This window comes from Pipra filicauda, unplaced genomic scaffold (genome assembly GCF_003945595.2).
Source record: "Pipra filicauda isolate LSUMZ 115617 unplaced genomic scaffold, ASM394559v2 scaffold356_size1356884_pilon, whole genome shotgun sequence".
Classification (NCBI taxonomy): domain Eukaryota; kingdom Metazoa; phylum Chordata; class Aves; order Passeriformes; family Pipridae; genus Pipra; species Pipra filicauda.
This window is the reverse complement of record NW_024104483.1, coordinates 98,051-110,051: the sequence shown is the minus strand read 5'-3', so window position 1 is coordinate 110,051 and position 12,001 is coordinate 98,051. Positions and strand designations below refer to the sequence as shown.

The 12,001-nt window shown below is 40.8% G+C and overlaps 1 protein-coding gene across 1 annotated transcript in view; it reads left to right on the top strand.

Annotated features, from left to right (window-relative positions):
* The window catches only part of LOC114001849 (collagen alpha-1(XV) chain-like), a 125,951-nt gene that overhangs the window by 99,685 nt on the left and 14,265 nt on the right, over nt 1–12,001 (top strand). Inside the window, exons 27-32 of the mRNA XM_027747395.2 lie at nt 4,937–4,990; nt 5,071–5,130; nt 6,907–6,975; nt 7,341–7,382; nt 9,712–9,757; nt 10,815–10,904. Coding sequence (XP_027603196.2) covers nt 4,937–4,990; nt 5,071–5,130; nt 6,907–6,975; nt 7,341–7,382; nt 9,712–9,757; nt 10,815–10,904 — 361 coding nt within the window. The remainder of the gene's footprint in view (nt 1–4,936; nt 4,991–5,070; nt 5,131–6,906; nt 6,976–7,340; nt 7,383–9,711; nt 9,758–10,814; nt 10,905–12,001) is intronic.

Below are 12,001 nucleotides of genomic sequence, written 5' to 3'. Positions count from 1 at the left end.
AAATAAAAGACTGAGAGGAGCTCTAATTGCTCCCTGCTGCAGCATGAAAGGAAATTATAGAACAAAGTCAGGTCCTTCTCAGAGGTGGACAGGAAAAAGACAAGTAACAAAAATCACAAGTTCCAGAAAAGAAAATTTCAATTAAAGAAAAAAATGCACAGTAAAAGTGGTTAAACACAGAAATAGGTGCCCAGAGAGAAAGTGGATTGTGGAACAAGGTGCTGAGCGGCACGACTTAAAAGTTTGTCTTACTTTGAGCGAAAGGTTGTGCTAGAGGATCTCTAAAGGTCCTTTTCTATCTAAATTATTCTGTTTCTATGATTTACATTAAAACAACTCACTGTGTCAGCTCAATTTCTATTGGTGTCAATAATTTGCAAGTGCCTTGGATTCTGAGAAAGCTGGATTTCAGGCAGTAGAGTCAGACCATATACCAAAATCAGGATTTAGAGGCCTTCTTTCACGTATTTGGTCTGATACTTTTTGACTGGATGCAGAATGTTGTGTGAAAGCACAAGAAATTAGTTATAAAATAAGAATAATTGCCAAGACTCAGGGCACCAATTTCTTTTAGTCTAGTATTCCAAAGATCAAGGATATCCAGTGTTTCTTTGCTTCTGCTTTTGATGTAGCCTGGTTGCTGTTGTGCTTAAGTAAATGTTAGTAGGTGTTGACACTTCTGCGCACCATGGTGTGTAGGAGATTTTGACATCAGTTTCTGTAGTCTTTAAAAGGGGCTAACTAGATGTGCTAAGTAACAGCTTTCTTAATTACTGCGTATCAGAATACCTAAGGGGGTGTCGTGGTTTGAGAGCCCCTAAGTCCAGTTCTCAAGTCCAAACCCCCCTCCCACAACTCAGAGCAGTGTGAAATGGGTTTTCCAGACACAAACACGAGACTCAGTATGGGGGGAAAGGGAATTATATTACAAACACTGTACAAATAAATATTGTAATACATCATATACAATCTTAACTATCTCTCCTATAATAAATCAGTATTTACAATGGATCAATCTCTTCCCCCTTCAGTAAAAGTCCAGAAGGGAAAAAGAAAGATCTTTTCTACTCTCAGAGCAGCAGTCTCTCTAGGGCAGCAGTCTCTCTTCCTCCATGCAGCAGCTGTAGCTGGATCTCTTTTCATTACACACGGGGGGGTCTCCAAGCTCCTCTCGGCCCTTTGACTCCAAGCGAGGGTCTTTCTCTTCCATGGGCTGTGTTCACTGGGACAAAGGTCGCTTCACCACGTCATATCACGAAGTGCAGAAGCCTTCATGACAGTCCCTATCCTCAGGGGATTCAAACTCCCTTGCAGAGCTCCCATGCTCTGTCAGGCTGCTAGCTTAGCAGCAACAGCGGGAGGGCGAGGCCCTCCTCCGCATTCCATTGTGGCCATCCTGGTCCAGCTTTCCAGGACGCCTGAGCTTCTCAGCTCTTCTCTGTCTCTCTGGTGCATGTTGCACTTCGAGACTCCTCTCAAGTGGGAGTCCACCACCCCTCCTCTCTAGGAGGGGTCTCCAAGGAGTTTTGGGGGGTTGGTTTCAGTTCTTACCTAAGCTCTCTCTCTCTGTAGAGCTTAGTCCTGCTCTGTCTCCATCAGACATTTCTCTGTGTCTCTCTTCCTTGGCTGCAATGCCAGCTTTGCTGCTTCTTCAGTTCTTATCTCTTCTGGCTCTCTGCCACAGCTCTCCAGTCAGTGCTGTTTCTGCCACTGCTCTGTCTGCCCACTCACGGTGGAGAAAACTCCTTCAGCTTTCTAGCTACACATACTTAGCCCAGTCTAACACTGTTCCAAGTCCCTGTAGCCCCCCAGCCAGGGGCTGGGGGGGCCATAGCCTCCAACGGGGCTCCTGCCCCTTCTCCTCGTGGCTTTAGAACATGGCCACCTCTCCAGCTACAACTACATCACCTTCTTTTCCAGTCTTGTTGTTGATATGTTTATATTTTGCAGGAACGCTCATTGGCTCAACCCCAAGGGTCACCACCCCCTGGGGGTTACCATTTTTTTAACTTCAGGGGGCTATCCTGATTTACAAGAAAGGGAGTTGCTTTTCTCCTCCTTGTATGACTGCAAAATGAGTCGATCCTTTCACCTTGACACAGAATAATTTTTAGTGGAATTGAACTTCAGAGATGATCTAGTCCACATCACTGCCTAAAGGAGTCTGTTTAACTCTGGAACTGACCAAGTGGAGTTTTCAACAAATCTTAGGATAGAAATCTCACAATCTCTCTGGGCAGCACATTCCAGTATTTGACAACCTTCAGGGTAAAAGAAGTTTTTCCTTAGATTTATTTGGAATTTCTCATGTTCTGGCTGGTGTTCATTGCCTCTCATTCTATTGTTGTGCATCCTATAGACATGTCCTTTTCCTGTGAGCCCCAAACTCTGTGTTTACATCTCCTTTTGTACTGCCACGAGATGTTTCATACAGTTCAGCAAGCAGACAAGGCTGTTCAGAGGAAGTTCTTGCCAGCACTGATGCAAATGATTACACTGCAGGAAAATTTTGCACACAGTACCTGTCTCAAGGCTTTGCTTAGCCAATTACTCTTCTTAGTGCAGAACTCCAGTTTGATTATCAATGCTAACAGGGCGATAAATTTTGGTGTTAGCCCATAGAAAAAAATCCCTTTGTTCTTCATGTGAGTCCTGTGCAGAAAAAATATACAGACTTCAGAGTACTGCGCCAGAGACTCCGAGGCATAACTTATCAAAGGTTTTAGTACAATGGTTCTGTTCCACTTTGCACAACGCAAGACTCTTTTTAAGGCCCAAGAACAGCTTTGAGGTATCTGGGGACTCTTGCTTGTTCCTCTCTGCTGTTAGACCAAAATGAACTCATAGACAATTTTCCAGAATTTAAAAACAAATCCCTACTCATTGCTCCCCTCCTTTTCGAGACTTCAGCTGGACAGAAGAGAGGATGACAGAAGCTGGAAGCACAGAATGCTACGGAGAAGTAGTAGTTTGGTAGATGAGAACGAGGGATAGTCAGGAGGTCAGTACCATCATTAACAAAAGCAGAAGAGACAGACTGAATCCAACCTCCTGCGACAGGAGAAATTAAAATCTTTTACCTGCTGGATTATGCTGTTCCCTGTCAGTGAAGCAGATGATTGCACATTATTGAAGAAGAACCCTTAGTAAGAACCTCAGTCTGCCCAAATCGACTCTCTGTTGGAAATGAAATTTCCTTTTCTGGTAAGCATTCTCCTGTGACTTCCTCACTTCCTTCTTTCACTTCTAGCTGTGACAGCTGGCCACTGTCTCAGGGAGTCACTAACATCTGCCAGGACTGGGCTGGCACTTTGACAGAGAAAATAGTAAAAGTGGCCTCAACATAGCCAACTTTCACATTGTTAGTGTTTATTTGAAGTCTCAGTTAAAGCACAAGATCAGACACTTCTCTTTATTTGAACTAAAAAAGAAGTCTGTTTCTAATCTTCACTGCTGACTGAAGTTCAGATTTGCATATTCTTTAAGGGTTCAAGTACCAGAGAGTGAAATAGAAAAATGCCTTATAACATTTTGGATTTTTTTTTCCAAACCTTATTATTGGATGTGGTAGCATGGAAAGGTGAGTTGAATCATTTCAAAAGCTTGGGGGCACAATATTGAAGTTCACATCTGCCAGAGTCCACCAGCAATCTCTTGCCTGATTTAGACAGAGGCATTAGCCCTGATCATATGGGCAGAAATTACCTTCAAACAGGAAATAAAATGGAAGATTAATAAAGGTTGTACCATCTTCAAACAATTTCAGCTGACATTAGTGAGCTTTAAATTCTGATTACAATGGGGATGTTATGAATCAATGTGTTCATATGTTAACCATTTATGAATTTCAAGTCTAATCCAGTACTCAGTTTTGGCAGAATAAAAATTGCAACAATTAATCCATGAATTTCAGTTTTATGCTAAGACAAATTGTCTCATCATAATCAGATAAGTTTTTCTGAATGTATAGATCACTATTCAATGAAATGATATTACATGAAGGATTAAACACATCAATTGTCACGTATAAGTAGTATCTGTGTGAGATCTATAAATAGATTATTTAACAAATAATGCAAGAAGGAGTATCTCTTAGGATTTCACCAGACCAAAAAAAAGGAAATGAAACCATAAATGCTGAAACATATATAAAGAGATTGTCTAGACCCTTGTGGTTTTGTTGACTTTCAGGAAGCTGACAGCAGTTGAAAGTTTGTAAACCCTCAGATTTACTGCTTCTTGTTGATCACTTGCTGGCTGCCTAGAAGCTGCATGCTTGCAAATATTCAGTCATAGACCATCCACAGTCCTGGACTACTTTTCCCAGGAACCCTGCTTGTTCTCACTTTTTGCAGTCACTTGTATTACTTCGTGAGGCCTGATGAGTCAGTCACTCCCTTCTAAAGAAGGAGCTGTTCTGTTTTAGCTGTCAGCCCCATGAATCCATGTACCCAGGCTGGCAAGAGGCATGTAGAAGCCTGGCACTTCTACATGCCTGGCCTGTATGAATTCGGAGGCTGATCTGCAGAGATTTCCTCACAGGGCCTAATTAAAAAATAATTAGAAAAAAAAAGGAAAAAAAAAAAGAAAAAAGGAGATGCACAAAGCATACATCTCTAACTTCCTTTTTTCTACTGACTGATGCATTTAATTTTTCTTTGATACGTGGTGACTCAGTTTCGAATTGCATACCCTACAAGGGGGCTGAGAGCCCCAAAAGATAGGCAATCTTTTCCAAACCAGAGCTGACTGTTATATGCAGTCCTCAACTTCTGGGGTCACTCAGCAGAGCAAGCAGAGAGGACATTCTGTGCGTTCTCTGCAGGCAGTCACTGATTTATTTTTAACACAGATGTAAAACTATGCCTCTTATTTGAAATAATCAAATATATGTCAACAGTATGATCTGTAATCACCTTTTTTTTTTTTTTTCCAGGGACCAATAGGACCTACTGGACCCAAAGGAGAACTTGGTTTCCCGGGTCGTCCAGTATGTATTATGCTCTCAAGTGGAATAAAGATAGATGAGTTTGCTTCTGACACATACTAAACTACTTCTACTTATTTCAGGGCCGTCCAGGACTGAATGGACTGAGAGGTGTGAAAGGTGATCGAGGTGAAGCATTTAATGTAAGTTCTTATATGTTGCAATTAGTTGGAAAAAAGACCTGTTAAAATCTGAAGTCCGATTTATATTAATTCCTTTCAGTTGATGATGGGACTAAAAACCTGAAATTATCTAGAAATAATTATATGTTTCTGTTACTTTTCCTATCCAGCAGCAATCATTGAAAAGTCAACTTCTGGGTCCATCTGGACAGTTCTTGCAGATATACATAGTTGTATCAGCTCCCAGGCATAACAGCTGTGTGTGTGATTCACTGCTTGCATAACTGGTTCAAATAGCAAATGATCTGGGATTTCAATTCTTTTATATATATCAAGGACTTCGTGATCCAGGCCACCTGTATGTCCACTCACAGTGTGAAGATACTGCCATAGGCTCTTAGCTATCCAGCACGGGTACAAACAGCACTTAAGCATATCATAGCAAAGTGGTATTTACTTTACTAACAAGGAGATACTCGCTAATACCTACTACCTGCTTTAGTTGCCATATACATGTATCCAAAATAATGACCTTTGCATAGAGGATAGTATATCCATGCTCACCTACAACCTGTAATTATGGAATGACAGGTGGTGAACCAAGCTCCTGGTGCTGCAAGTCTGGAGACTGGACCACACAACAACTAACACTGCTGAGTATAAGCAATAAGTTTCACTATAGCAGAGTAATTTGTGTGGTTGTTCTGATGTTATGGGGCAATCTGAGCTAGAAAAATGGGTACCCATACTACAGCAGCTGCTAATGATATTTCATCTGCATCAGAAATAATGCTGAAAGAAAAGACAAAGGTATTTTACTGTGTTAGCATAGAATCAGTGTAGCTGTATTTCAGTAGAACACTTTTTTTAAATGAATTCTGTTGTATGAAGCCTCTAGTTCTACTTTGTTCAAAAGAAAAAAATATATGGCCCACAAAGTGCAAAGCACAAGCATCTTGTCTATCTGGACAATAAATAGAAGTGAGATTATATTGCTTTGTTTGAGTAACAGGGAGACTGAGAATTCGTGAGCATCTAAGTATCTTCACAGAAAAAAAAGACCAGGCACTGAAGGTTGCTTATACCTCTAGAAAAAGTTATAAATAGAAATTTAGTTGCTGGAAGGTGAAAACAGACAAATTAGACAAATTCTAATAGGAAGAAAATGACGGAAAAGGTGACTACCCATTAGCAGAAAATATTAAAGTAGATTTTACATTCCTTCACATCTTCAAACAATAATAAAGTTCATTTTCTGGATTGTCTGCTTTAACCAAACAAAAACTCTTATAGCAAGTACAACTAGGTGAAGTACCTCAGGCTGACAAGTTAAAGCAAATAAGCAAACAAAACAGGCTACATGTTCTTTTAGTCCTTCCTGGAGTGCTCAGGGAAGATAAAATCTGATGGATCTCTAATTATTGATGAGATGACACATGTCACCTCACAGAAAGTTCCATTGATGTGGACTGAAAGATGAACATGGTATTGTGCCGGGTTTTCAAATGACACAGTAAAGAGTTGACATACATTTTTTTTTAAAGAGCAGTCATGCCTCCAGTCTAGCAGGGTTCCTTGGAGGTGCTAATTATCAACATACTTATCTGACTAGCACCTGAAAATATATGAATCTTAGCAGTCTTGAGAATCCTAGATCACTGTAGAATACCTGATTTTCCTTGGATGAGAGATCCACTGTCTTTAATTGAGTTTCAATTTTATAGTGCTTTGGGGTTTCCAGTTTGGGGTTGGGTTTGATTTTTTTTTTATCTTCCTTCTTTCACTTTCTCTTACCAGGGCCCTCCTGGCTTGCCTGGACCCCCAGGGCCCCCTGGACCTCCAGGACGTATACTTTATATCAAAGGAGTAAGTACAACTGGAGAGCAGTGACTGGTCTATCTCTGTAGCAGAAATGTGCTGCCCTAGTAGCAGTTTGCAAAGGGAAATATCAAAACTTGTTTCAGGCAACACAGTTTACAGTGGGTGACCTTGCTTGTGTGCAGAGAAAAAAGTTTCATAATCTAAGCCACTGTCATGAAAAGGTTTTGCCCTCCCCCACCCCCCCAAAGAGAGACCTGATGACAGACCTGGCAGCAAGCTGGGCTCTCTGCTAGGGAGGTGCTGATTTTGTTTCCAGGTTTTGTCCATCATCTCTATTAGATCTATATAGTGTGTTACCTGCTGTATTATACCTGTGCTCATGAAAATAATTTTCCTCCTGTTTTCAATAGACAGTTTTCCCAGTCCCTCCCAGACCTCATTGCAAAATGCCAGTAAGTCACGCACAGAATCTGCTCTTAGCAGAATGCATGGCCATGACAGAATGTAACCAAAGCAACTATACACCTAAACATGGCAGCTTTGCAGCTTTTCTCCCCCTGCCTTCTGCTTTGCACCAGGGATGTGTTTTACCTGTTCCTCAAGATAATGGATTTTCAAGTGTTTAGATAGCCGAACTTATCCATATATAAAATATATAACAGAACTACAAACACTATACTCTTTTGCTTAAAGCACTTTGATTACTTCGTTGTTCTAACACTTTTAATGCCTTTCAAAGCTTGTGTTTCCATGGTTTAAGAGCTGCTTTGTGGAGCTGAATGTGTATGCATACAGGTACACATATTTTTTGGTTGTATATATAAATACTGTCCCCATAACAACAAATGTTGTTATGTCTTTAGCCATTTTCATTTCCCTGTCCAAAATAAGATTTATTACGTATTTCATTGTGGCCTGAAAGATGCATCAGAAAAGAAAGGTCATGTTCTTTATTTGATCCTCAAATGCAGTCTATTCACATATAAACATTTATTATCTCGAGAATGGCAACAGGTGAAGCTCTGCCCCTGCTTTCCAAAGGGAATGACAAAGCCTTCGTTACCTTCAAAGGACCTGCAGTTTCACACATAGTGTGAAAATAAAAGGGAAAGGTTTCATATTTTCAGAACACCCTGGTGCAATTTTTGTTTAATAAATCATGGAAATTGTACCCTACAATGAATGGTGAACAGAGTTCAGTCCTGAACCTACTTTCCCTAGGGTAAGATCATACTGTTAAGCTGTGGGTTAGGTGCTTGGAAAAGATTCTGTCTTTGAGAGCCTGTACAGTGTGATGTGCAGGATGGCTATTCTACTTTTCTGTTAAACAGTATATCTCAAAATAATACTGTACCCCCTCCTCCAATTTCCATTCCAGTTCCTTTTCACTTATTTTAGAGAAACAGCCCTTGACTTACACTATACTAGATGCACTGATATTCATCATCACCCTAACCTTATTACTGAAGAAAGATGTATCTCAACTTATGAACTTTCTCTTAATTAATGATAAATAGTCATTACTCTATGCTAATTTGCTATTTCTGCAGTTTTGGCCTACCACCTCCAAGCACAATTTTTTTACCTCTTTGAATTCCTCCCTTAAATCTTCTCATTCCCACTGTATGACATTCTTGTATGTTAATCACATATGTCCATCATCACATATGTATCTGTAAGCCTCACCTCTGAAACCTGACTGGATGAGACCTTGAACAACCTGATGTACATGATCTTCTTTTGGGCTAGACAATCTCCAGAGATGCCTTTCAACTTCAACTCTCCTATGATTCTCTGTGGAATGATTCAAAGGAAACAAGCCTGTTTTATCTGAATTACAGATAATAATAAAAAGCCGCCTTTCAGGAAGGTTACAATTGGTGAATAATAGCAGTAACTTTTATGTGCACAAGTAATAGAAATGTGTACTTATAAACATCTCTTTGTGCACTTGAGTATGCTAGATAGATTTATCCTACATTTGTGAATAATCTCCTAAACCTATCCGAGTTTATAGATAAGAAGTCTGCTGTTCATGCCTACATAAATGAATGTCGATACAGAACTACAGACTGAACCCCACCAGTTTTCCTCATGGGAACTGAACTTCTGAAGTTAATGGAGCTATCCATGTGAGTAAGACTTCTACGAGCTAATACAGCAGGATTTGCGAGATGCAGCAACTTCATTTTTTTCATACACTTGCTTAGAATAATGTAAATAGTACTACCTAGTACTAAGACTTCCGAGTACTCTGCCACATTTTAATTCTTGCACTGTCCCTATTTTGAAGACAGGCAGCAGAGGTAAGTAGCATGCCCACTGTTACAGGTAGCTGGTGTCAGAAGAGGATAGACTAGAATAGCTTCTACCTCCCAGTTGCGGTCTCAATGCATCTGGAGCATAGGTTAACATCAGACGTAACATAGCCCTGATCTGATGAAAAAATTACAAACACAATCTGTTATCCTAAAGTCAAAAATCAAATCCTGCTTTCAAATACAGTGGTGTAAATTCAGAATTGTTCTTGGAGACTGAGTTTTCTGATGCTTCACTGGCACAACTGAGAGTAGGATTTGCTGATGCCTCCAAAATGCATGTTTTGCTGAAAGCATGTTGCATGTTAAAGAGCACACCATCCTCAAAAAAACTTGATCAGCTAGTGCTCAGACCTTGTCAAACTGGAGATAATCCCAGAGTGTTGTTATTATGTTTACTATCATGGAAATGTACTTCCATTGCTTAATGTGTATGGATATTAATAGATTTATTTTTCTGCAGGTGAGCACTCCCTACCCTGGAAATCAAGAACCTCTTAATGAATATGGTGAGTAATTCTTATACCTTGGCTTAAATAAGCTCTTTTTGTTTGTTTCTGTTTTTCATGGTTAAGTGCTTTTTGCTTTTTCTAGGCTATTGCATAACTGGATTTGGGGGAGGGGAAGGGGAAGGGGAAGGGGAAGGGGAAGGGGAAGGGGAAGGGGAGGGAAGGGGAAGGGGAAGGGGAAGGGGAAGGGAAGGGAAGGGAAGGGAAGGGAAGGGAAGGGAAGGGAAGGGAAGGGAAGGGAAGGGAAGGGAAGGGACGGGAAGGGAAGGGACGGGAAGGGAAGGGAAGGGAAGGGAAGGGAAGGGAAGGGAAGGGAAGGGAAGGGAAGGGAAGGGAAGGGAAGGGAAGGGAAGGGAAGGGACGGGAAGGGAAGGGACGGGACGGGAAGGGAAGGGAAGGGAAGGGAAGGGAAGGGAAGGGAAGGGAAGGGAAGGGAAGGGAAGGGAAGGGAAGGGAAGGGAAGGGAAGGGAAGGGAAGGGTTTTCTTTCTTTTTCTGTTGAAACTGTAAGATCGTATCTTAGTCTGGTCTCAACATGAGCCTAGGACTGCGCCTGTGAGAAAGATTTATAAATCTTGAGGAGTGCAGCACAGTTCCTGCAAGATCTAATTTTAGAGGTTCTCTGTCAGAGGACTGTGATTCTGCACAGCTATATTATCATTTATTGGTTTGGTTTGTAGTCTGGACATAGTAGAAGATGTGGGATGCAACGTGCAGTCATAACTCAAGAACTGTTTCTGCACTTGCTGCAGTGAAATTCACAAATGCAATAAGAACAGGTTTGTTCAGAGGGTCTTAGGCTAGGTAGTTGGGGAAAGGAGAGTAACAGATTTACTTGTAAGAGAGAAGCTGTCTTGCACATGTTGGGGTTGATAGAGGAAAATTGGGCAGCCATTCAATGATCATGAGAAGAGTGAGACAAGCCAATCATATAGGGGCAGGAGCCATGTGCCCCACATGTATGGAAAAGTCTGCTGTCACTTTCAGTGGTTTGGTTGTCACTGCTATAGTCTCTGCTGTTTGCAAGTTCTCATGAATTTGTGATGCTTTTATGGCAGGTGCTAAAGCAAACAGAGATTCCTGGGGACTACACAGTTCAGCACCCTTGAAAGGAGAAAAGGGAGACAGAGGTGCTCCAGGACCACCAGGTATCCAAAATTCTAAACAGAAATTAAGAAAATTTTCTCTTCTGTGCTGGCTTATCCACCATGAACATCTATTCCTTTCCAGGTTCTGTATTGAATGTAAATTAATGTATCACAAGTATTTTTGCCTGATGATTTCAAGTGCTTCATAGGGAGAGGATTATGAGATGGTTATTCTTATAATCTTACTGTAAAACTGCAGCTAGTGAAGGTTGGCAAAAATAACACAAGAATTCTGGTTAGACTGAAGACTAATTCACCTTTCAGCTAAAATAACAGAGGTTTATTCATTTGTTTGCTGACCAAATCCAATAGATTAGCTAGCTTCTATGTTTTTCAAGTTCAAGCATGTTAACTAAGACCAATACTGTTGCTGCTCTAAAAATATTCCTGTTTGGTTCTTGCTTATTGATGTAGTTGCTAAAATATCTTTCATACAAACCAGTTATCTAGGTCTCACAGATGTCCACATAATCATTGACAGGGAAAATTCACAAGCCAGAAGTTGCATTATAGAAGTACAGGAATCTTTTTAAAAACCTTTTTTGAGATGCAGGTGACAGAAACTCTTTCCACTACAATATCTGTTGAGTTTCAGCAACCAGAAACCTTTCTGATCTGTCATATTTGTCCATGCAGTGGATTTATTTTTAATTCTTACAAAATATCTCCTCTCCAACCCTACAAACAGGGTCTATTAGTCAAGACCATGCAAACATATGAGGCCAGCACAAAAAGTCAGTAAATGGCTGGCTGTGCTTTATTTAGCTACTTCATATAGAGGCAGGTGTAGTAACTATCCGGAACGCAGGTGCTGTGCTCCAACCACATGTACAGTGCTCAAGCACAACCCCAATTTTTCTGGCTGGAGGAACACAGTCTGGAGCCTGCAAAGAAAACACATTTAGAAGTATACAAGGAGAGCTTCTTTTCTGTATGGAGGAGATTCTTTGTGAATCCTGGAAACAATGGAGCTAAAGGAAAATCAGTGTGGTGAAGCAAGATGGCTTCTTGCTGGGCAAGCATTAGGTCTGGTAATAAGTGAGTTCTCTTGCTCCAGGGACTAAGTCAATTTCTAGGGCAGACTCCAGGTGTGAAAG